This window comes from Ambystoma mexicanum, chromosome 4p (assembly GCF_040938575.1).
Source record: "Ambystoma mexicanum isolate Mex_15411 chromosome 4p, UKY_AmexF1_1, whole genome shotgun sequence".
Taxonomy (NCBI): domain Eukaryota; kingdom Metazoa; phylum Chordata; class Amphibia; order Caudata; family Ambystomatidae; genus Ambystoma; species Ambystoma mexicanum.
Genome location: NC_090927.1, coordinates 475,514,420 through 475,540,917, shown reverse-complemented (window position 1 = coordinate 475,540,917; position 26,498 = coordinate 475,514,420). Strand labels below are relative to the sequence as shown.

At 50.2% G+C, this 26,498-nt stretch overlaps 1 protein-coding gene across 4 annotated transcripts in view; it reads right to left on the bottom strand.

Annotated features, from left to right (window-relative positions):
• The window catches only part of KIDINS220 (kinase D interacting substrate 220), a 1,499,978-nt gene that overhangs the window by 1,152,406 nt on the left and 321,074 nt on the right, over nucleotides 1-26,498 (bottom strand). For 2 of the 4 annotated variants that reach the window (XM_069606010.1, XM_069606012.1), the window contains exon 7: nucleotides 9,312-9,413. In XM_069606010.1, coding sequence (XP_069462111.1) covers nucleotides 9,312-9,413 — 102 coding nt within the window. The remainder of the gene's footprint in view (nucleotides 1-9,311; nucleotides 9,414-26,498) is intronic. The other 2 variants (XM_069606011.1, XM_069606013.1) reach the window with 1 other exon arrangement.

Genomic DNA, 26,498 nt, shown 5'->3' with positions numbered 1-26,498 from the left:
GCTTAGTTCAAGTTTCTATAGACGGTTTCTTTACCTGGCAAGTCTTTAAAGTCCCAAAATGCAACTCAAGCTAAAGGCAGTTCGGAGAGGGCCTGAAGTCTTGACAAACGGTGAATAATGAAGAGTTCCTGTGGATTTCTTCCAATGTCTAAAGTTATTGAAGCAGCAAGATAGCAACTAACTAAGGAGACCTAAAAATGGCCTCGAGAAGGGGACACAGGCAGCAGCTTGGGCCAGAGGTAAGAGGGGGTTGCCCTGTACACCTCTACGCGCAATCCAAAGGCTCTGGAGCGACTTCTTGGAATCAGGTAAGCAATACCCTTTTCCCCATAGTACCTTGAGTTTGAAGAAAGTGTTTGTGTTGGCTCCTCCGCGATGTGGCAGCTCTGGACCTGACCTCTGGATTACTTGGTCTGATGACGAAATGCAGGACAATGGATGGTGTCTTCCAGCAGCAGTCTCGAGGCCCGACCTGTGGCATGACTTTAGCGCCTTTTCAGCATCACCAACAAAGGACACAGATCGCCTGGTCAATAATCTTCGCTTCCTGCAGTCCCACACTCTGGTGAGGGGGATTGGGCGAGTTGGATCGGATCTTTGGAGTGTCCTTACGGGCTGAGCACAGATTAGGATGGATTCAGCCTTTCCCACAGTCACAGGAGCAGAGAAAAGGGGGATACTAAGTGTCCCTTTGGCACACCACTGAAGGTGGTGTGTGCCAATCTCTCAGACTATAGAGTGTTGGGAGAGATACTAAATATCTCTCTATCCTTAAGACCTGTAGTTGACTTAAGGATATAGGAAAACTAATATTAAAGGAGGACCCAAAAGGACCCAAGCAACACTGCCCATAAGGAGCTGTGTGCTGCAGTAGTAAAACACAGATGCCTTTCAGAGCTATGAAGCAGGCAGACTCCATAGGACAGATAGAATACAAAGAATAGAGTTCCACAAGACAGAGCCCATAAAAATGAATGAGTGGGAAAAGGCTCCACTCATTCAGGATTAAAGAGAAAAAAGGCCTGAAGTCCAGCAAACGTGCAGGGGGTCTTACTAGAAGAGGGGATGAAGCACAATAATGATAAATCTCCCTAACAAACCCCCCACTCCCAAGTTTGAACGTTGCAAGGCTGTTTGATTTGCTGGGTTCCTGCATAAAAGGCTGAACCTGGAAGTTGAATAGGTAGTCGACCACTTGAACCAAAACTGAAGAGGAAGAGGAAGAAGAAGAAGAAGAAACCGCAGAGGAGACGACTTCCAACGACCGGAGAGCCTGTTGTGTAACAGGAGCCTGCTGCAGCCCTTCCTTCCAATCGGCCTGGGGACTCCGAAAACGACCCAGTGCCTGGTGAGACCCACTACACTCAAGAAGACCTGCCTTCTGAGCAATCCCACATTGTGCTGCAACCTTGTGGGGCTGCAATAACCCAATACTCTGGGACCTCAAGCCATTGTGCGCTGCACGGTCTTCCAAATCTCACTGAAACTTTGTGGGCATCCTACTGGATCTCAAGAGGCATGATTCCAGTCCAAAAAGTCCCCTCACCAGAGTGCTGGACCTTGCAAATGACAAGACCCCGACCAGCAATATTCCGTCTTCTTCTGTGGTCCTGTAAAGGTGCCAAATCCACAGAGACGCATCCATCTGGGAGGAAACGCTTTCCTGGAGCCTTCTTCCGCGATCCCTGCGGCAAAAGTACTTCCAAGTCCCATCTTCAGTCTTCGTGACAAAGGAATCCATCGACTGGGTTTTTGGCTGCATATCCTGAAGTAGTCCTGCTGCAACTCTTCGTTCTGAGGTACTGTGCTGGCTGGGGTATTTTACCTACCTTAAGCCTTTGTGATTTCTGTATAGCTTTGGGGTGTTTTCTGTGATTGGGAGACCACTCATCCAGTTCACCCAGGCCCACTGCAGAATCTACGTAGGGTGTCTTGTCTGAAGTCCCTGGAGCCTCAACTAACTTTAAAATGAAATAGTTACTTGTTCGAACAGTCTTCTTCTGGAACTCTGACTTTGCGTGCAACTGAACCCTATCTCACCCTGCCTATAGCTGGCACTATTCCTGTTAGGATAAATGTAATAGTGTCCCCAACTGGGTCTTGCTTCCCCTGACTTGCTGTTAGCCTGCCCAAAATAAGTCTGCCTTGGATTTTACCTACCCAGAATAACCTTGAGTGATTCATAAACATTGGGTTTTGCTTTCACTGGTCTGTTTTAGACGGACACAAAAAAGAGTCTTACGTTTACAATTGCCTTTAAGTTGCCGGTAGCTCCTTAAAAAGTGTATCGGTTTTACTTACCTTAAGTTAGCTGTGTACCATCCTAAAATAAGTTACAAGAGTTATTGCTTATCTCAATCTGTGTTTCACTGATTTCAAAAAGCACCTGTAATAGTATATTGCACCCTTAGGTTTTACTCACCTAGTAAAACTCATGACAAATGTAGTTCTAGGTTTTTACTATTCCTGGAATAAGTGTCCCATTATTCTGAAAAGTATATTGTCCAGTTGACTTACTATGTGATTTCATGCTGAGAGTCATGGTACAACTGATAGGGTCTACTACGGAACAAGTTACTTACCTGTAACTGTTGTTCTCCAGCATGGGTCTGGCATGGATTCACATGCTCATGAATATTCCCCGTCGTCAGGCTGGGCATCCTCGGTAAAGAAAAAACCAGTATCAGTTTTGTTTCTGATCTGTCTTTCGTAGTAATAACCAATCACTGGTCTCTGCGTCATACTGACCACAGCCAATGACTGCCCTCTACCTAAGCACCGCCTCTGGCAGCCATCTTCAGATTTGGAAGCACGTGAAGTGGCAGTATGACCAAGTGAAGAGCCGCAGAGGGGTAGGCGGGAGGGTTCGCATGTGAATCCATGCCAGACCCATGCTGGAGAACAACAGTTACAGGTAAGTAACTTGTTCCTTCTCCAGCATGGGGTCTGGCATGGATTCACATGCTCATGAATAAAGAATACATAGCAGTACACACATGCACAACCACGGGAGGTGGCAAAGGCTCAACATTAAGCATTACATCAAACTCAACATTAAGCATCTTACCTCCTCACCAGGCCCACCTCAGGCGAACAGGTTGCGCAGCACTGCTTGGCCGACCCTGGACTCCTCCCTGGAATCCCGATCGACGCAGTAGAATTTCGTGAAGGTGTGCGTCGACCTCCACGTAGCAGCCCTACATATGTCCAGCAGGGGCACACCAGAAAGGAACGCCGTGGTAGCTGCGATCGCTCTGGTGGAATGGGCTCTCGGACGGCCAGGCAGCGGTCGGTTTGCCAACCGATGACAGTACATGATACAGCCGGAGAGCCATCTGGAAATGGAAGCCTTCGAGAGAGCCTTCCCCTGATTGACAGGTCCAAAGTTCACAAAGAGTTGTGACGTCTTCCGAAAACACTTTGTGTGGTCCACGTAGAACTTCAGCGCTCTAGCCACATCCAGCGAGTGCAAAGTCCTCTCAGCCGGCGACGAAGGCGACGGGAAGAACACAGGCAACACCAAGGGTTCGTTGAGATGGAAGTCCGACGGTACCTTGGGCATGAAAGAGGGGTGCGTCCTGAGCACTACCCTCGTGTCGTGAAAAGTCAAGTACGGGGCCTTGCAGGAAAGGGCCTGGATCTCTCCCACCCGTCGTGCGGAGGTGATGGCCACAAGAAACGCTGTTTTCCACGACAGAAACTTCAACGGGGCCGAGTGCAGAGGCTCGAACGGAGGTCCCATGAGCTTGGTCAGCACCACGTTGAGCTCCCACGCCGGGGCCAGAGCCTTCACCGGCGGGAACGATCTGAACAGTCCCTTCTTGAACTCTTTCACCAGACGATGAGACCACAAGGACGTCCGCCCTGTGGTTCTGGTGTATCGGGAGATCGCAGCAAGATGAATCTTGATGGACGCGTGTGCCAGTCCAGCTTTGGCCAGCGTCAGCAGGTACGGCAGTACCTGGGGAGCCGTAATCCGTAGAGGGTTAATCTTCTGTGCGTGGCACCAGACAGAGAACCTCTTCCATTTGTGTCCGTAGCATTTAAGAGTCGAGGACGCCCTGGCCTTTGCAAGAACCTCTCTGCAGTCGGCCGGTATGTCGTATCCTCCAAACTCTAGCGCTGCAGGAGCCAGGCCTGCAAGTTGAGCGATTTCGGGTCGTGGTGGAGGATGGCGCCTCCTTCCCTGGAGAGTAGATCCGCGTCCACCGGCAGCTTGATTGGCGGGGACGCTGACAAGTCCAGAAGGTCCGGGAACCATGTCTGCCTCGGCCACGCAGGTGCGACGAGGATCATCCTGCACCGTGACCTCTTGAGCTGGTTGACGAGCCGGATTAGCAGTGGCAAAGGAGGGAACGCGTAGAGGAACAGGCCCTCCCAGGGGAACGAGAAAGCATCGCCCATGCTCCTCGCCTGGGGAAACCTGCTGGCGAACCTCCGGCACTTGGAGTTTGTCGCCGTCGCGAACAGGTCGATCTGGGGTGTGCCCCACCGTCGGAAGAGGCGATCCACTAGATCCTGCCGTAGTTCCCACTCGTGGCACGAGCGCAGCTCCCTGCTGAGCGAGTCGGCGATGGTGTTTTTTATCCCTGCCAGATGAAACGGCACCAGAAACATCCTTTGGGCGACGGCCCAATGCCACAGGTCCTGCGCCTCCTTGGACAGTGCTGGGGACCTGGTTCCGCCCTGTTTCCTGATGTAAAACATGGTGGTGGTGTTGTCGGTGAAGATCCTCACCACCTTGCCCTTGAGGGACGGAAGGAAGGACCTGAGGGCCCAGAACACTGCACGGAGCTCCAGGACGTTGATATGGAGGGACTTCTCCGTCGGGAGCCAAAGGCCTCTCGCGTGCAGATTTTCGGTGTGCGCTCCCCACCCTTCCAGGGAGGCATCCGTGGTCACTGTCTCCTGGTGGTCTGGGGTCTGGAAGTCCATGCCCGCCGTCAGATGCGCGCGGGTGCCCCACCACCGGACCGCTCGGCGGAAACTCTCGTCGAGTGTGATCCTCTCCTCGAAGCCGCCCGTCGTTTGGATCCAGCGCGCGTCCAGGAACTCCTGCAACGGGCGCATCCGGAGCCTGCACATGGGAATGAGGTAGATGCAAGAAGACATCATTCCGAGGAGGGACTTGATGGACCTCACCTTGGCCGCGTCGGAAACCAACATCCGCTGTACCTTGCCCAGGATGGACCTGGTCCTTTCCTCCGACGGGGAGGCCAGAAGGGACACTGTGTCGAGCTTCGCTCCCAGAAACATTGCGTTTTGCGCGGGTACCAGGTGGGACTTGGCGTAGTTCACGGAGAATCCCAGGTCCGTGAGAAGTTGGACGGTCCTTGCCGTGTGCTCCACGGCGAGCTCCCTCGTCTTGGCTCGGATGAGCTAGTCGTCCAGGTAGGGGTAGACGTGGATCCCCTCGCGGCGCAGCTGCGCCGCCACCGGTGCAAGGCACTTGGTGAATACCCTGGGTGCCGACCGTAGTCCGAAGGGGAGGGCTTTGAACTGGTAGTGATGCCCTTGGACCACAAACCTGAGGAATTTTCGGTGCCCCTTTAGGATGGGAATATGGAAGTAGGCATCCTCCAAATCCAACGACGACAGGAAGTCTCCTTCCTCCAGCTGACCCAGGACGTGCTGGAGGGTGACCATCCGGAACTTCTGCGCCTTGATGAACTTGTTCAGACGTCGCAGGTCTAGGATGGGGCGCCATCCTCCCGTCTTCTTCTTCACGAGGAAGTATCTCGAGTAAACTCCGGAGCCCCGAAGCCTCTTTGGGACGAGTTCGGTGGCGCCCTTCCTGAGCATCGCCTTTACCTCCAGGAGAAGCTGAGGGGCGTGAAGCTCTTTCCTGGCCACGGGGGGGGCGCGCGGGCACCTTCTTTGAAACTCGAGCGCGTGGCCCCGGGCTAAGGCGTCCAGCACCCAACGGTCGGTGGAGATGGACTCCCACACGCTGACGAAGCTCGCCAGCCAGCCTCCCACCGGGGTGCTTCGGTGGGGGCCCGACCCCACGGCCGGTTCAATCCTGTTTCGACGAGGCTTTGCCGCCTTGACCTCCTTGGCGACGACGGCGGGGTCCGCCAGACTTGCCTCGTCCTCTGTAGGCCTCCTGAGATGACGAGCGGGCCGCTTGACGGTAGGTGGAGAAACCGCCGCCGGAACCTTTGGAGGCGCCCTTGCCTCCGCTGCTCCGAAAGGGCGTCTGTCGTTGCTGCAGAACCCCAAGGGCCCGGGCCGTCTCAGTGTCCGCTTTAATGGCCTGAAGGGCCTGATGGGAATCGTCCACTGTTTTCCCAAACAGGTTGTTCCCATCGAACGGCATGTCCAGGACTCTGGTCTGTACGTCTTGACGGAAGTCCGTAGCCTTGAGCCATCCACGCCGCCTAAGGCACACGCCGTTGCCCAACTGGCGAAACCCAGTGTCGGCGATGTCCGTCGCAATAGTGATGGCGTGGTCCGACGCCACCTCACCTTCCTGTAGGATCTCCAGGGCATCCGCCCTCTTGTCGTCCGGTAGGAAGTCCAGCAGGGGAGCCAGTTTGTACCATAGCTCCCTGTCGTAGCGGGCCACGATAGCCAAGGCGTTGGCCGCTTTAATCGTCGTCGCTGCAGACGAGATGACCCTGCGTCCCATAGCGTCCAATTTCTTTCCCTCGCCGTCCGGTGGGGAAGTCGATGTGGAGGCCGCACCCCCCCCCGGGACCCGGTACTTCTTCTCGTACCGGTCTCTTCTAGCTGGCGTCGTGGAAGGGTTCTTGAGGAGGGCGAGGCCCTCATCCCAAATGTCGTCCAGTAGAGGCACCGCGAGGACCGTCTTCCTCTTGGCCTCGCGCCGTTGATAAAGGAATCCTTCCTTTTTCTTCTCCTCAGGGCAGAGTTGGAAAAGCTCGGATGCCCTGGCGATCATGGAGTGGAACGATCCAATCTCGTCGGGCGGAGAAGCCCTGGTGGGAGGTGACGACGGTAGATCCTCGTCGTATACCTCGTCGTCCGTACCCGTCGCTGCCGTGTCAGTCCCCGTATCATCCCCTCGGGTGGACGGGGAGGAGGGCTGGACGGGGCGCGACGGCTGAAAAGGAGGTGGAGGGTGAATCCTTCTTTTCTTGGGCGGGGGAACACCAGAAGGTCCCGGTTCAGGATCCCCCGACGGGAGAGGTTCCTCCGTCGGCAACGGTAGTCTCGTCCTTATCTCTGAGCATAAGGACTGTATAGCCAACAAAATGGCCGCCGAGTTGTCTTGCAGCGCTGGCAGAGGGGAATCCGACGGACGATCAGGGGCCCCGTCGGCACCCTCGACAATGTCGTCGTCACCTGCGTCGGGATCCATCCCGACGGGCCGGTCTTCTTCCACGCCAAGGCCGTGGCTTAAGACCTCGATCAGCTCTTCCTCCGAGGTTGAAGCCGAATCTACGACGACGCCCTGCCCCCCCTTTTTCTTCCCCGCCGGGGATTTCACGGGGGTCCTATCGATGGGCACAAAAGAGGACTCCCTCCGAGGTGGCAGGGAGACTCTGAGCCCCGAGGTCGCCGCCACTGGTGTAGCCTCCACAGGCTGAGCCAGGGCCGCCGCGACAGTTTCGATAGAGGGCTTGGCCGGATGGATTAAGGCCTTCACCACCTTAGGTGCGCTCACCGCCTTATCCTTGAGGGGGGGGACACTGCCTCGCTCCCCCTCCGATGGGGCCTTCGAGCTCGACCGGGGCCTCTCCAGGAGCTTCGCCGGGTGCTCGCCCTTCCTCTTACCCGACCCAGAGCGTTGGCTCGTGGCTGAAGGTGCCGGGGAGGGTGCGCCCTGCCTGGCGCCCGTAGAGCCCGACAGTTCGGCGCTCCCGGTGCCAGCGGACTCGCGGTGCTTGGCCTTGTGTTGGACCCCCGTCGCCGGGGCGTCCTCAAAGGTCTTAGAAGACCGCTCGGATTTCTTCCTCTTCTTCTCGCCTGACGGGCTCTTCCCTTCCTTAAAGACGTTCTGCAGCTGGCATCCAGGGCAGACCCTGAACAGCTTTCCGGGCGTCGAGCTTCCCTTCTCCTGCGCCATGTCCGGGCCTGAGAAGCTTCTGGAGTCCTCCAAAAGCGTAGCTCGACGAAATCTTCACCCTTGAGGGGCGCAGACGAATCCGACACGGGTCCCCGTTGATCGGATGGAGAGTCGGTGGAGCTTGAGGCTCTTTTGACCGAAAAAAACGAAGTTTTTGAGAAAAAACGTGAAAAAATAGCACTAACGCTCGAGAGCAATAGCACGAGGATCCCAACACATGAACGTGCAGTAAAAATCTGAAGATGGCTGCCAGAGGCGGTGCTTAGGTAGAGGGCAGTCATTGGCTGTGGTCAGTATGACGCAGAGACCAGTGATTGGTTATTACTACGAAAGACAGATCAGAAACGAAACTGATACTGTTTTTTTCTTTACCGAGGATTCCCAGCCTGACGACGGGGAATATTCATGAGCATGTGAATCCATGCCAGACCCCATGCTGGAGAACTTGTATTACTGAAAAGTAATCTGAAAGTAATTTATGGTTTTACTCCCCAAGAATAGGTGTGCCCTATACGGAATGTGTATACAAAGTTCTGACTTTCCTAGAAATACTGTTTGGTGTTCTAAATAAGGTATGTGCTTTGATCAAAGTATTTAAAGCACAGTGTTGTATTTTTATAATGTGTTGTATGCTTTATGATTGTACTTACTTACCCAAGAATCTCTTGTTCTGTTTGCATATAATTTAAACCCTTTATTTTTACAATTCATAGTGTCAGTGTTTCATTGGACCATATGTATAATACCATTTCTTTGTACTGATTCCACAGCCCTCTCTCCCTCCTAAATTGGTACAGCCTTATACTAAGAGTGGAGTCTTGTACTGTCACAGTTGAATGGTTTTACCAAGCCCTTAGTTGGACTTCAGAAAAACTGTCCTAACACATGGTTCTGTAGGAGTGCACAAACTCATACTGTAGACAAGTCGCATTCTATGGTCATACATGCACTCTCTGGATTCAACATGTCTAGCTATGAAATGTTATGTTACCGACCAAATGATGACACTAGTCCAGTATATTTGTAATGAATGAGCTTCATCACCTTAACAGTGATTTGCATTTGCTGATGCTATTTACCTTGTCAAAGAGCAGTTTTAAAAAATTAAATTATTCTTTATTTAGTCTTTAAACAAGGCATTAATTACACACACTTTAAACTTGATGACTCCATTTTAAGATAATCTTATACATGTACTGAGACAGAAATGACTGTGTTCAAATAACAGTTCTAAAAACGAAAAATAAAAAGCTATCTAGTGTAGTCTTTGTATACCTACCTTGTCAGAACAGTTGACTTTAGCTCCATGACGCAGCAAAAGACGAACTATATCAGAATGGCCTCTCCCTGCTGCCCAAATAATGGGGTAAACGCTGTACTGCTTGAAATAAGGGAAACAAAATGGAAAAAAGGACACAGATTAAAAAAACATATACAAGACGTGCCCAGAGACATTGTTACAGAGTAAAGATTGGAGTCTTCTGTACTAATGTGGCATTTCACCTATATATTACTTGCTTCTCGGAGGACAAATTTGCAATAAATAATTTTCAAGACATTTTTTTTCCAATCCCTTATACACATACACAGACCATGAACAACAACAAAAAAAGTATTTGAGATGTTCAATATGCATTACAAACCACAACAATTAACAGTGCATAATTTAAAATGTTTGTGTATTCTATTAAGTTGGATTTGTAGAACAGACCACTGCCATTTTAACAACCTTTATTTTAAACCTTGCTCCTTATATGAATACAGAGAATCAAAAGGGGCGGGGGGGCAACGGGTGTCCCCCAGGGCTCTGCCTTATCCCCTGCTGTTTAATTTATATCTGCATCCATTGGCCAACCATCACACAGATTTTGCTTTGTTTAAATGCCCCGGTCATGGATCCTTCCTCTAAACTGAGGAACAGCATGTCTTCCATTGGAGAATGGAGGGCCGTGACTTGGCGAACGTTAAATGGCGACAAAACTGAGGTCCTGGTGGTTGGTTCTCCCTTTACTGGGGCCTCGTGGAGTGTCGACTACTGGCCTGCCTCTCTAGGGCCCTGTCCTGAGCCAGTGCAGGCGGATAAGAGCCTGGGGGTGAAACTGCTTGCATCTAGATCCAGAGAAGCCCAAATTTCCTTTGTGTGCTAGATGGGCTTGTTAAGCTGAAAGTGTTGAGAAATATTCCCCCTTTTAACAGACCCAAATCAAGGTAGTTTAGTTACCTCTGCGATCATGCACTCTATTGATAACAGCAACGGCATCTATCTGGGGAAGCCTGCAGATCTTTTATAGAATTCAGCAGCTAGACTGGCACTCCGAGCACCGAGGCTTTCGCATTTTTAGACTATGCTTCACCAGCTGCACTGAATCACGACTGGCAGCCAAATTAAGTTCAAAATACTTTGCTTGGTACATCGCGCCATTCATGGTACTGGCGAGGAATATCTATGCTTTAAACTTACTCTCTATAAACCGGCAAGAATGCTTCGGTCCTCCTCTCAAATCTTGCTTAGCATTCCGAATTTTCATAGGGCATGTTAGGCAAGATTGTATGTAGTAATCCTGTGGGAGGCGACACCAGCCTTGTCCTGTTGGCAATAGGTAACCCAACCTTTGGTATAAGTCCGTACTACACAAGTTGGTAGAGTGACTGAGCAGCCCGGCTTATCTCAAGAGGAGTCAATGTGAGCTGTAGGGTTGTAACAGATTGCCAGTGACATGTATTAAAATAACACTTATACTCAAGGTTTCTTGATTAAATAATTATTTATTAATTTAACAGTCAGATTTAAAATAAGCCTTTGTTAGAAGGGAGCAATATGCAACAGTTAAAATACACTTCCAAATACTTTATTGAACTGAATGAGTGTAAGTAGAGACCCCTTTGGGATGGCACACAGAAATTCCTACACCCTCAGGTGACTTCAATAGCTAGGACACTGTGAACATTAATATATATCACCTATTACCCTTTAACTGTAATACTGAAGTTGTGGCAAGAAGGAAAAGGTTAGGGAGGGAAACCGCGGTTAACAAGTTTCTCAAGCAGGTAAGCACTTTTGAACCCCCCAATGCAATGTAGATTAACCCTTTCCCAGCTATACAATTAAGGTATGTATGACTTTTTGGAGGGACAGTTAAACACAAAGTGTGAGGTTAGAAGAGTCTTCAGGGAGCCAGGACAACCAATGTCACTTGAGCAAAGTCTAGGGGAGCTGAGGCACTTCTTGAAGGTAAGCAAAAGTCTTGCACAATGTTATAGAGAGTTTTGTTGAAAAAGAAATCACTGTTGGGTCACAAGCTGGGAGGCATGGGAAAGGGCAAATATGCATTGGCTGCCCTTTGCAGAGTTGCTTGCAAGTCTCAACTGAGGGCAAGCAAGCTACAAAGCTAAGAGGTGGTTCACAGCACCTTAGGTCTGAAGAAATGCTTCCAGCTTGCTTCTATTCCTGTTGTAGATCCTGCAGATCCTGTTGTTCCTGTGCCTCAGTCGTGGGGCCTACTGCACTATGGTTTGAAGGTCAGCGGCAGCAATGGGCAAAGTACAGATCAGCAGCACTTCGCGGTTTCAGCTTCTTGTAAATAGCACCACTGCGGTTCTTGGACACCTTGTGGACTTTTCTTGCTTTTGGGGTTGAGCACTCTGTTGAGGTGACTCAGGCTTGGTCAGTCCTGCTTCGAAGGAATCTGGAAGATCTTCCTGGAGCTCGGGTCCTGCTTAAAAACGATGCACTCATTTCTGGTGTTCCTGCAGCGGCAATGGAAGTACAGCCAGCGGAGAGAGGGGTTCCAGTCGAGTTAGTCTTGGGGTTGATTGGTCCCAACAACCCAAGGGGAGAAGTCGTCTTTTGCAGGGCTTCTCTAGTCGAGGCGAATTCAGAGCTTCAGCACTGCAGCAGGGCTTCACCGGGCAAACCAATGGTCCAGGAGTTGCAGTAAGCTTCTCTTCCAAGTTCCTCTTCGGATTCCTTCATCCAGTGGTCGACTCTGCCTTCCTTGCAAAAGACAGCGCTTTTTATGCAAGTCGTTCCCATTCATTCGCAGCCTAGCTGTCACTCACACAGCAGGGTGGCTGCTCTCCAAGGACAGTCAGCCGGACAATCACCTTTGGGTGCATTCCTGTAACCAAGGAGACTAAGCACAGGGAGTTGCAGGAACCTCCCTTGCTTCTTGCCCCGCCAGACACGCTGGAGCCAGAGGCGGGCTTCACCAGTGAATCCTGCCAAAGTCAAAATGACCAAAGTGACCAAACCTGGTTTGGCACACAGAGTAAATCTCAAGAAGGACCTTTCCAACAAATGGCAATAAAAGAAGACCGGGCCATTTTGACAAAATTGGCACCCGTGGGTGCTGTACCGCTGCTGCGAATGCAGCCTGCGGTAAAAACACTCGATGGTAGTAAAAAGTAAACCACTGCCACCAGCCATTAATTGTAGTTTACTGCTCTTGGAAACAGTAGTTATGCAAGATAAGGTAATTAAACCTTAGCAGAAATCCAATGGACTTCTCTGTGACACTGCACTGATGGTGCTGGGTGTCACAATGTAAAAAGAGGATGCCTATGGAGTTTGTCAGACTCCAAAATCAAAAGACACAGTGTTTAAATCAAATAAAAATACACGAGAGAGTGGGGAAAAAGGTCTCACTCTCTTCCTGACAAAATATAAAAGTCCTAAAGTCCAGCAAAAGAGCTGGGGGTCTCTAAGGTAGAAGCTAATTAGCACATTTCTGATAATTCTCCCTAACAGGGCACGAGCGTGCGGACGCTCTTTCTCTGTGCTGGCATCCACAATGTGAAATTCCCTACCAACCTATCTTCGAGATATGGCTGACCATCTACAGTTTCGAAAGACATGCCTCTTTGATTTCTGAGTGAGTCATTTTTTTCCTCCCCTAACAGTGGCTGTTAGCGCTTTGATGCCTTTTTGGCTTCAGCTGCACTCTACAAATCCATAGACAATACAAGCCAATTCTGAATACAAACTCATCTTACTTACAATGTATTGCCACTTGAAATAGGTTTACAAAAAGAAGTTTCTCCTCCACAAGAAGCAACAGATTAAAGTGGTATCCAAATAAATGTACATAAATCAATTTTCCAGTATTTGAATTACATATCCAGTGTATACATTCATAAATCCTTTAGATATTAGATTGCTTTATAGCCTCTAAAAGTATTAAAAGAAATTACAAGTTAAAAGAAATCTAAAATGTATACATACTGTTACCCATTCTGCATTCAAAGTGTAATAACTGAACATAGCTTTAAAATAAATGTGTTCCATACAGCACTTTAATACATTTGTGAAGTTTAGTTATGCGTCACATTTAGATAGAATTGTGAAGTTTAGTCATGCCCATCATCATATAGAATTGTGTAGATTAGCCACATAGAAGAACTTAGAGAGTAGCCAATGTACTAACCATCCCACTCCTGCTTCCTCCAGCACACCACCAAAAACATTACACACCCACTGGGCTAGCCAACCTATACCCTAACACACACCCAACACAAATAACACAAGCTTACAACAACAAACCTGGACCCTGAACCTTACCGATATGGATAAACCAAGCCAGTGTGCACAACCTGAAATAACATCCAATCTAAACATAAAACACAGACACACTCCTACATAACAAACTTCCACATAGAAACAACCCAGTCATTGGACCTTACATGTACGGATACCATAAGCCAGTGCATGCAACCAACCATCTGCAAGCTAACACATACAGACACCAGTTTCTCAAGATTATGGATCTATCCCATCACTCTTTCCCCACTAACCAACCCCGTCCTCTAGCTTGCAGAGCCACGTGAGAGCATCTGGAGACTGCCCTTGGTTGGTAGCGGTGCCCAGTATAAATCACTGTAACAGTAATTAAGTGTTACTCATCGAAGTGACTAACATACTCCTAGTCCCTTAGTCCCCTTTCCTCCTGGGACGGGACGGGACCAGAACCTTTTTCACCAGAAAGCATGTGCCCCTTTAACCTTGCCCACCAACACCACACCTCAGTCCCCTTTGACACATTGGCTGTATTAGATCGTTTAACAACCCTGCTCTTTTGGGGGAAGGATGGTGGGACGTATGCAGGAAAGGGGACCAAGGACTACGAGTACGTTAGTCACTCCAGTGAGTAACACTTAATTACTCCTATGTCCCGTCCCCCTTTCTCCTTCCTGCATGGGCGATTACCACCGACTAGAAAGCCTGGGGGAGGAGAGTGATTGGTTTCTCTATGCAAACAGGTTACGCAGAACCGTCTGCCCGAAGGCAGCGTCAGCCAGAGTGCTGGTATCCAAACAGTAATGCTTGCAGAAGGTTGATGGGGTGGCCCATGTGGCTGCCCTGCTAATCACCTACCATGGCACATGGTGCTGAAAAGCGTCCGCTACTGCCTTGGCCCTGATTGCGTGGGTGTGCATGTCACTTGGGACCTCCTTGAGCTGTGCCGTGTACACCTTGAGGATGGGCGCGACCATCCACCTGGCTACAGTTGCCTGGAACACTTGCTTGCCTGGTTTCGATCCTCCGAAGGTGACAGATAAAGCCTCTGATCTGCAGAAGTACTTAGTCCTGGCCAGGTAGAACTTTAAAGCTGGATTAGGGAAGAAGGTGGGGCGCACGATCTACTCATTGAGATGAAAGTGGGAGATAACTTTTGGGAGGAACCTAAGATGAGTGCGAAGCACCACCATGTCCCGATGAAACAGTGTATGCCTCCGTAGCCACTAGAGCCTGAATCTCGCTGATTCTGCGAGCCGAGGTGATCCCCCACCAGGACTGCTGTCTTGAGAGTGACTAATATGATGTCTACTGTAGTCAAGACATAAAGGTCCCAGACTGGGTGCGGGCGCCTGACAGGTGGGTAAAGTCTTGTTAGCCCCACTAGATGTCTTTGCACCACCGGTTGGATGACGAAAAGGAATACCTGTCCGAATTCCTGTATGCCCCTAAGGCCACCAGGTATGTCCAACACGTGTCCACCTGGACGCTTGATCTCGCTAAATAAGCCGAGAATGATAGAACGTGGTCTAGCATGCATTTCAGTGGGTCCACTACATTTTCTGAGTAGCCCGACTCCTGGCTTTTTGGATGATTTCCAGGTTGTCCAGAGACAACTGCAGATGCTGAAGCGTTACCTGCTCAAGGACCAAGATTCTAGGGCTAGCTTCTCCGCGGAGGGCTGATCACTGCTCCCCCCTTGCTGTACCAGGAGAGGGTCTGGCCTGAGAGGGAGGGAACTGTAATCTGTCATTTCCACCCAAAACGCGCTAACTTGAAGGGAGGTGGATTGATTATCAGGAGCTGAAACTACATGCCCCAGCACTAGTCGTGGTGTTCAGCTTTGCCGCCTCACGCAGGGGGCGACCCAAGCCTTAACTGGCTCACGTAAGCCCGTTTACGGACTGGACACAGCGACTGGCGGGAAACGCTGCCCGAAGAATTTGAAAATGTATTGTGTGCTACGTTTTGGGCACTGTGAGTCTTTAGTGGTTTAAGTTAGACAGTGGACTGAACGGAACTATGAGGTTACCCCTGGTTATTGGCCCTGTGTTGCGGGAACTAAATAATGACAGGGGTCACCTTACACTCCGGTCCCTGAATAAAATCACTTACTTGCGTATAGGAAAAGATATGGATACAAACAACTCTGATCCAATAAGACTGACAAAAGGACCATTTAAAACGGCAGTTAGGTCCACAGTTAGGCACATGCATGATATATACGACTTCATTGAAGAGCATGAGCTGGATTGTATGTTTATCAATGAGTCATCCCAGGCTCTCGTGCACTGGTTGGTTCCAGAGGATTATACTATCCAGTTTATCAATAGGACTAATAAAAAAGGGGGTGCAGGGTGGCAGTGATTAAAAATGTCCCATTTAGAAACATTAGAATGGGACGTCTCCACCAAGATGGGACATGCTAGTATATGGTGCTCACAAAGAACAAGTTACTTTCTTACCTGGTAACGTTCTTTCGATGGGATGGTCCGACGACGTATTCCATATCTATGACATGTAATCACCACAGCTGTGCTGCTTCGGAAACTTTTTTCGGCGTCTGCGTCCTGCGTCGATGACGTCGATGCGCCGTCGTCGAGGACCTCCTCCGACGTCCGACGTCATCCGATGTGATAAGTAGGACGCACGACGCCCGTAGCCTCAGTTGTAGTTTTTTTCCCCCCAGAACGTGTGACATTAGTCAACTGCCAGTCAGACACAAAGCCTTGCGGAACGTAAGCTGCAATCGCAAAAGAAATTCTGCAGCGGGGAAGGCAGGGCGGGAGCGATATGGAATACGTCGTCGGACCATCCCATCGAAAGAACGTTACCAGGTAAGAAAGTAACTTGTTCTTCGAGGGGATTGGGTCCTCCGACGTATTCCATATCTATGACAGACTCCCAAAGCAGTACCAGAGCAAGGAGGAGGGAAAGAATTTAGAATCAAAATTTAGAATAGCCAATCAAATAGCAGAGCAAAGGACCGCCTTGCCAAAGGCCAGATCCTGTGCTCGGATGGAATCAAGGGAATAGTGACGTACAAATGTATGTACTGAAGCCCAGGTGGCTGCATCACAGATGTTGCGAATAGGAACACCCCTCTGCAGGGCAGTAGATGCAGCCATACCCCTGGTAGAATGGGCCCGCAAGCCAGCCGGTGGGTCCTTACCCGCCAAGCGGTAGCACTCCGAGATGGCCAAAATAATCCAGCGAGACAAAGTCTGTTTCGTCACAGCTTGCCCTAAACGCTTTCCAGCGTAACCAATAAAGAGTTGATCGTCCACTCCGACCCGGGACATGCGTGAAACATAAAAGCTTAAAGCTCTCCTAGGATCAAGCCTATGGAGCCTCTCCTCTTCCTTACCAGGATGCGGAGGAGGATAGAATGCCGGAAGAACAACCTTCTGGGCCAAATGAAATTCCGTCACTACCTTCGGAAGAAAAGAAGGACGAACTCTAAGGACAACCCTGTCCTTGTGAAATACAGTGAAGGGTGGCTTAACTGAAAGTGCCTGTTACTCACTCACTCTGCGAGCGGAAGTAACCGCAACTAAAAACACAGTTTTCAGAGTTAACAGCCTCAAAGGGCAAGAATGTAAAGGCTCAAACGGAGCACCCATAAGAAACTTAAGAACAAGGTTTAAATCCCAACCGGGCACCAGGAAAGGTGACGGAGGGAACACATTAGTGAGCCCTTTCAGAAACTGTGAAATTAAAGGGATTTTAAAGTAAGAACACTCTTCAGACGAGCGCTTAAAGATGGACAGCGCCGCCAGGTAACCTTTAATGGTACCCACTTGCAAGCCCCTGTGGGCCAAAGAAAGTAAAAAGGACAGAACCATGGGGATGTCACATGCAAAAGGATCCACATTCTGAACTCGGCACCAGTCGCAGAACTTACGCCAACGGCAACGGTACAGAGACTTTGTTGCTTGCCTTCGGGCCGAAAGCAACACCTCCATCACGTCTTCAGGGAGGTCCCAATCCATATACCTCAACCTTTCAGAAGCCAAGCGTGAAGGTTGAGGGATCTGACCTCTGGATGGAGAACCTGACCCCCCTCCCGTGAGAGCAGATCGTCTCGGTAGGGAAGACGACGCGGAGGGCAGATGGACAAGTCGAGAAGGTCCGGGTACCACGTCCTCCGAGCCCACGCCGGAGCAATGAGGATCATCCGGGAACCGAACTTCCGTAACCTCCGCAGCACTTGCGGGATGACGGGGACTGGAGGAAACGCGTACAGCAGTGGGAACAACCACTCCACCACGAACGCGTCTCCCAAGGCTCCTTTTGGAGGAAATTCCCGCGAGCAAAACCTTTCGCACTTCCGGTTGACACTGGAGGCAAAGAGATCCACTTGAGGGGTCCCCCAAAGGGCGAAGACCTCCAGGAGAATCTCCTGAGCCAACTCCCACTCGTGAGAGATCGTGCTCTGCCTGCTCAGAGCGTCCGCCGTCACGTTTTCGTCTCCGGCCAGATGAACTGCCGAGATCGAAACTTCCTGCTGGATGGCCCAGAACTCGAGCTGCATCGCCTCCCTGCACAGAGGAAGTGACCCTGCCCCCCCTTTTTGTTGAGGTAGTGCATGGCCACTGTGTTGTCCGTCAGGATCAGGACACTCTTTCCTCGCACAGTCGGCAGAAAAGCCTTCAGGGCTAGCCTGACGGCCCTCAGCTCCAACAGATTGATATGGAGTCTGGACTCCGACGGAGACCAACGACCGCTGACTGTCAGCCCGTTGGCATGAGCTCCCCAACCCGTGAGGGATGCATCCGTCACGATCGTCACCTCCGGCCAGGGAAGCCAAAAAGGAGCCCCCTTCATCAAGTTGCCTTCGAGGGCCCACCACAGAAGGTCCCGGGCGACCGAGGGCGGCACCTGAACCGGGTCCGACATCCTGCCGGAGGACTGCAACCATTGCGTCTTGAGCGCCCACTGCAAAGATCTCATCCGCAGGCGAGCCTCTGGCACCAGAAGAATGCAGGATGCCATGAGGCCGAGCAGCCTCAAGAACTCGAACGCTGGGAGCGTCTGGGCATGCTGAAACTTGTGCACCATCTGCTGAATGTGAAGAGCCCTCACCTGGGGAGGAAAACACTGCCCCAGGGAAGTGTCGAGCACTGCTCCGATGTACTGGAGCCGCTGTGGTGGCGTCAAATGGGACTTCTTTAAATTGAGGGAGAAGCCCAGCCTGTGAAGGGAGTGGCAGGTGACAGACAGATGATCCAGGACTTGCTCGGGAGAGCTCCCCCTGATCAACCAATCGTCCAGGTAGGGGTAGACGTGAATCCCCCCTTGCCTGAGATGCGCTGCCACCACCACCATGAGCTTGGTGAAAACCCTCGGGGCAGAGGTCAATCCGAACGGCAGGACCCGAAACTGAAAGTGCGAGTCGCCAACCGCGAACCTCAGGTACTTCTTGTGCTTGGGATGGATCGGCACATGGAAGTAAGCATCCTTGAGGTCGAGTGACACCAACCAGTCCTGAAGCTGAAGGGCCTGGAGGACTTGAGAGAGAGTAACCATCTTGAACTTGTCCTTCCTGAGGAGTTTGTTCAAACCGCGCAAGTCCATGATGGGTCTCAATCCCCCGTCATTCTTCGAAATCAAAAAATAAGGGGAATACCATCCCATGTTCCTCTCCGCTACAGGCACCAGTTCTATGGCGCCTTTCTCCAGCAGGGCTTGAATTTCCTGCGCAAGGAGCGGATCCGGACTCTGCAAAGAGAGGTTTCCCGGTGGATTGTCGCGAGGCCTGTGCCGAAAGGGAAGACAGTAGCCGTGGGTTATGATCTCCAGAACCCACACATCTGAAGTAATGGCTTGCCACTCTACAAGATGCTGCGCCAGCCTTCCCCCAACCGGCGAACCATGGGACATGGCCTCATGACTGAGTGGAAGCGGCCGCGGCGTTACCTGAGGGCAAAGAGGCAACTGCCCGAGCGGCCTTGGCACCACGGGTACCCTGTCGTCCACCTCTGGTACCCCTGCGTTGGCCTCTTTGACTGCCAGCTCCTCTCGCTTTAGTGAAGGACGAGTAATAGCGAAAGGAACCATCCCTCCACTGCTGTCCCCTAGGACGAAAAGGCGGAGGTTGGCAAACTGCAGCGCCCAACGACTTTGCTGCAGCTTTCGAGGTCTGCAACCTCTCAAGGCTCTCGTCAGCCTTGCTGCCAAAAAGGTGTTCACTGTCAAAGGGCATGTTGAGGAGCCGAGACTGCACATCAGGAGCAAACCCCGACTTCTGCAACCACGCAAACCTGCGTATCACGGTGCTCGCCGCCATGGACCTACTGACGCATTCAGCTAAGTCCAAACCCGACTGAACGGACTCACACATGGCATCCTTACCATCCTGGACCATAGCAAGGAAACCATCCCGTTCGTCCCCTTCGGGAATATGTTCAGCCGCTAACGCAACACAGTTCCACAGAGTGTGTATGAAACGAGACAAGGCACAAATGGAGTTGGCCGCCTGAAGCGCCATACCACCAGAAGAAAACACTTTCTTCGCCCAGCCATCAAAACGTTTGTCGTCCCTATCAGGAGGGATGGTAGGGTACGACGCCTGCTTTGCCCGGGCCGTGGCCGCCTGCACCACCAAACTCTCCGGAGTAGGGTGCCTGGCCAAGTAGCAGGGGTCGCTACTGGCTGGACGGTATTTTCGCGACAAGGATCTGCCCACCGCCGGGAGACTCTCCGGAGCAGTCCAAGCCGCCGCCACCCTTCTCTGTAAAGCCATATGGAACGGCTGTACCGGATCAGTTGGGGGACCAACATCAAGGATGTCCGTCAGATCATCCTGCACAAACTCCTCTGGGGGAGCAGACCATCCCAAGTACTCAGAAACCCTAGCCATAAGGCGCCGGTACGAGGAATCGGCATGAGAGCCAGGCCCAGGCCTACAAAACTCCACCTCCGGAGAGGTGTCCAGTCCACTGGCATCATGCAGTGACTGTCTCAAATCGTCAAACTGACTAAGGCCCGAGACAATTTCATCTGGAACCTGACTAGGAACCAGGCCATCAGAATCCTCATCCGCCTCTGAAATATAGAATATAGAAATATAGAAATATAGAAATATAGGTTCCTGCAACTCCCTGTGCTTAGTCTCCTTGGTTACAGGAATGCACCCAAAGGTGATTGTCCGGCTGACTGTCCTTGGAGAGCAGCCACCCTGCTGTGTGAGTGACAGCTAGGCTGCGAATGAATGGGAACGACTTGCATAAAAAGCGCTGTCTTTTGCAAGGAAGGCAGAGTCGACCACTGGATGAAGGAATCCGAAGAGGAACTTGGAAGAGAAGCTTACTGCAACTCCTGGACCATTGGTTTGCCCGGTGAAGCCCTGCTGCAGTGCTGAAGCTCTGAATTCGCCTCGACTAGAGAAGCCCTGCAAAAGACGACTTCTCCCCTTGGGTTGTTGGGACCAATCAACCCCAAGACTAACTCGACTGGAACCCCTCTCTCCGCTGGCTGTACTTCCATTGCCGCTGCAGGAACACCAGAAATGAGTGCATCGTTTTTAAGCAGGACCCGAGCTCCAGGAAGATCTTCCAGATTCCTTCGAAGCAGGACTGACCAAGCCTGAGTCACCTCAACAGAGTGCTCAACCCCAAAAGCAAGAAAAGTCCACAAGGTGTCCAAGAACCGCAGTGGTGCTATTTACAAGAAGCTGAAACCGCGAAGTGCTGCTGATCTGTACTTTGCCCATTGCTGCCGCTGACCTTCAAACCATAGTGCAGTAGGCCCCACGACTGAGGCACAGGAACAACAGGATCTGCAGGATCTACAACAGGAATAGAAGCAAGCTGGAAGCATTTCTTCAGACCTAAGGTGCTGTGAACCACCTCTTAGCTTTGTAGCTTGCTTGCCCTCAGTTGAGACTTGCAAGCAACTCTGCAAAGGGCAGCCAATGCATATTTGCCCTTTCCCATGCCTCCCAGCTTGTGACCCAACAGTGATTTCTTTTTCAACAAAACTCTCTATAACATTGTGCAAGACTTTTGCTTACCTTCAAGAAGTGCCTCAGCTCCCCTAGACTTTGCTCAAGTGACATTGGTTGTCCTGGCTCCCTGAAGACTCTTCTAACCTCACACTTTGTGTTTAACTGTCCCTCCAAAAAGTCATACATACCTTAATTGTATAGCTGGGAAAGGGTTAATCTACATTGCATTGGGGGGTTCAAAAGTGCTTACCTGCTTGAGAAACTTGTTAACCGCGGTTTCCCTCCCTAACCTTTTCCTTCTTGCCACAACTTCAGTATTACAGTTAAAGGGTAATAGGTGATATATATTAATGTTCACAGTGTCCTAGCTATTGAAGTCACCTGAGGGTGTAGGAATTTCTGTGTGCCATCCCAAAGGGGTCTCTACTTACACTCATTCAGTTCAATAAAGTATTTGGAAGTGTATTTTAACTGTTGCATATTGCTCCCTTCTAACAAAGGCTTATTTTAAATCTGACTGTTAAATTAATAAATAATTATTTAATCAAGAAACCTTGAGTATAAGTGTTATTTTAATACATGTCACTGGCAATCTGTTACAACCCTACAGCTCACATTGACTCCTCTTGAGATAAGCCGGGCTGCTCAGTCACTCTACCAACTTGTGTAGTACGGACTTATACCAAAGGTTGGGTTACCTATTGCCAACAGGACAAGGCTGGTGTCGCCTCCCACAGGATTACTACATACAATCTTGCCTAACATGCCCTATGAAAATTCGGAATGCTAAGCAAGATTTGAGAGGAGGACCGAAGCATTCTTGCCGGTTTATAGAGAGGTTCCTGCAACTCCCTGTCCTAAAGTCCAGCAAAAGAGCTGGGGGTCTCTAAGGTAGAAGCTAATTAGCACATTTCTGATAATTCTCCCTAACAGGGCACGAGCGTGCGGACGCTCTTTCTCTGTGCTGGCATCCACAATGTGAAATTCCCTACCAACCTATCTTCGAGATATGGCTGACCATCTACAGTTTCGAAAGACATGCCTCTTTGATTTCTGAGTGAGTCATTTTTTTCCTCCCCTAACAGTGGCTGTTAGCGCTTTGATGCCTTTTTGGCTTCAGCTGCACTCTACAAATCCATAGACAATACAAGCCAATTCTGAATACAAACTCATCTTACTTACAATGTATTGCCACTTGAAATAGGTTTACAAAAAGAAGTTTCTCCTCCACAAGAAGCAACAGATTAAAGTGGTATCCAAATAAATGTACATAAATCAATTTTCCAGTATTTGAATTACATATCCAGTGTATACATTCATAAATCCTTTAGATATTAGATTGCTTTATAGCCTCTAAAAGTATTAAAAGAAATTACAAGTTAAAAGAAATCTAAAATGTATACATACTGTTACCCATTCTGCATTCAAAGTGTAATAACTGAACATAGCTTTAAAATAAATGTGTTCCATACAGCACTTTAATACATTTGTGAAGTTTAGTTATGCGTCACATTTAGATAGAATTGTGAAGTTTAGTCATGCCCATCATCATATAGAATTGTGTAGATTAGCCACATAGAAGAACTTAGAGAGTAGCCAATGTACTAACCATCCCACTCCTGCTTCCTCCAGCACACCACCAAAAACATTACACACCCACTGGGCTAGCCAACCTATACCCTAACACACACCCAACACAAATAACACAAGCTTACAACAACAAACCTGGACCCTGAACCTTACCGATATGGATAAACCAAGCCAGTGTGCACAACCTGAAATAACATCCAATCTAAACATAAAACACAGACACACTCCTACATAACAAACTTCCACATAGAAACAACCCAGTCATTGGACCTTACATGTACGGATACCATAAGCCAGTGCATGCAACCAACCATCTGCAAGCTAACACATACAGACACCAGTTTCTCAAGATTATGGATCTATCCCATCACTCTTTCCCCACTAACCAACCCCGTCCTCTAGCTTGCAGAGCCACGTGAGAGCATCTGGAGACTGCCCTTGGTTGGTAGCGGTGCCCAGTATAAATCACTGTAACAGTAATTAAGTGTTACTCATCGAAGTGACTAACATACTCCTAGTCCCTTAGTCCCCTTTCCTCCTGGGACGGGACGGGACCAGAACCTTTTTCACCAGAAAGCATGTGCCCCTTTAACCTTGCCCACCAACACCACACCTCAGTCCCCTTTGACACATTGGCTGTATTAGATCGTTTAACAACCCTGCTCTTTTGGGGGAAGGATGGTGGGACGTATGCAGGAAAGGGGACCAAGGACTACGAGTACGTTAGTCACTCCAGTGAGTAACACTTAATTACTCCTATGTCCCGTCCCCCTTTCTCCTTCCTGCATGGGCGATTACCACCGACTAGAAAGCCTGGGGGAGGAGAGTGATTGGTTTCTCTATGCAAACAGGTTACGCAGAACCGTCTGCCCGAAGGCAGCGTCAGCCAGAGTGCTGGTATCCAAACAGTAATGCTTGCAGAAGGTTGATGGGGTGGCCCATGTGGCTGCCCTGCTAATCACCTACCATGGCACATGGTGCTGAAAAGCGTCCGCTACTGCCTTGGCCCTGATTGCGTGGGTGTGCATGTCACTTGGGACCTCCTTGAGCTGTGCCGTGTACACCTTGAGGATGGGCGCGACCATCCACCTGGCTACAGTTGCCTGGAACACTTGCTTGCCTGGTTTCGATCCTCCGAAGGTGACAGATAAAGCCTCTGATCTGCAGAAGTACTTAGTCCTGGCCAGGTAGAACTTTAAAGCTGGATTAGGGAAGAAGGTGGGGCGCACGATCTACTCATTGAGATGAAAGTGGGAGATAACTTTTGGGAGGAACCTAAGATGAGTGCGAAGCACCACCATGTCCCGATGAAACAGTGTATGCCTCCGTAGCCACTAGAGCCTGAATCTCGCTGATTCTGCGAGCCGAGGTGATCCCCCACCAGGACTGCTGTCTTGAGAGTGACTAATATGATGTCTACTGTAGTCAAGACATAAAGGTCCCAGACTGGGTGCGGGCGCCTGACAGGTGGGTAAAGTCTTGTTAGCCCCACTAGATGTCTTTGCACCACCGGTTGGATGACGAAAAGGAATACCTGTCCGAATTCCTGTATGCCCCTAAGGCCACCAGGTATGTCCAACACGTGTCCACCTGGACGCTTGATCTCGCTAAATAAGCCGAGAATGATAGAACGTGGTCTAGCATGCATTTCAGTGGGTCCACTACATTTTCTGAGTAGCCCGACTCCTGGCTTTTTGGATGATTTCCAGGTTGTCCAGAGACAACTGCAGATGCTGAAGCGTTACCTGCTCAAGGACCAAGATTCTAGGGCTAGCTTCTCCGCGGAGGGCTGATCACTGCTCCCCCCTTGCTGTACCAGGAGAGGGTCTGGCCTGAGAGGGAGGGAACTGTAATCTGTCATTTCCACCCAAAACGCGCTAACTTGAAGGGAGGTGGATTGATTATCAGGAGCTGAAACTACATGCCCCAGCACTAGTCGTGGTGTTCAGCTTTGCCGCCTCACGCAGGGGGCGACCCAAGCCTTAACTGGCTCACGTAAGCCCGTTTACGGACTGGACACAGCGACTGGCGGGAAACGCTGCCCGAAGAATTTGAAAATGTATTGTGTGCTACGTTTTGGGCACTGTGAGTCTTTAGTGGTTTAAGTTAGACAGTGGACTGAACGGAACTATGAGGTTACCCCTGGTTATTGGCCCTGTGTTGCGGGAACTAAATAATGACAGGGGTCACCTTACACTCCGGTCCCTGAATAAAATCACTTACTTGCGTATAGGAAAAGATATGGATACAAACAACTCTGATCCAATAAGACTGACAAAAGGACCATTTAAAACGGCAGTTAGGTCCACAGTTAGGCACATGCATGATATATACGACTTCATTGAAGAGCATGAGCTGGATTGTATGTTTATCAATGAGTCATCCCAGGCTCTCGTGCACTGGTTGGTTCCAGAGGATTATACTATCCAGTTTATCAATAGGACTAATAAAAAAGGGGGTGCAGGGTGGCAGTGATTAAAAATGTCCCATTTAGAAACATTAGAATGGGACGTCTCCACCAAGATGGGACATGCTAGTATATGGTGCTCACAAAGAACAAGTTACTTTCTTACCTGGTAACGTTCTTTCGATGGGATGGTCCGACGACGTATTCCATATCTATGACATGTAATCACCACAGCTGTGCTGCTTCGGAAACTTTTTTCGGCGTCTGCGTCCTGCGTCGATGACGTCGATGCGCCGTCGTCGAGGACCTCCTCCGACGTCCGACGTCATCCGATGTGATAAGTAGGACGCACGACGCCCGTAGCCTCAGTTGTAGTTTTTTTCCCCCCAGAACGTGTGACATTAGTCAACTGCCAGTCAGACACAAAGCCTTGCGGAACGTAAGCTGCAATCGCAAAAGAAATTCTGCAGCGGGGAAGGCAGGGCGGGAGCGATATGGAATACGTCGTCGGACCATCCCATCGAAAGAACGTTACCAGGTAAGAAAGTAACTTGTTCTTCGAGGGGATTGGGTCCTCCGACGTATTCCATATCTATGACAGACTCCCAAAGCAGTACCAGAGCAAGGAGGAGGGAAAGAATTTAGAATCAAAATTTAGAATAGCCAATCAAATAGCAGAGCAAAGGACCGCCTTGCCAAAGGCCAGATCCTGTGCTCGGATGGAATCAAGGGAATAGTGACGTACAAATGTATGTACTGAAGCCCAGGTGGCTGCATCACAGATGTTGCGAATAGGAACACCCCTCTGCAGGGCAGTAGATGCAGCCATACCCCTGGTAGAATGGGCCCGCAAGCCAGCCGGTGGGTCCTTACCCGCCAAGCGGTAGCACTCCGAGATGGCCAAAATAATCCAGCGAGACAAAGTCTGTTTCGTCACAGCTTGCCCTAAACGCTTTCCAGCGTAACCAATAAAGAGTTGATCGTCCACTCCGACCCGGGACATGCGTGA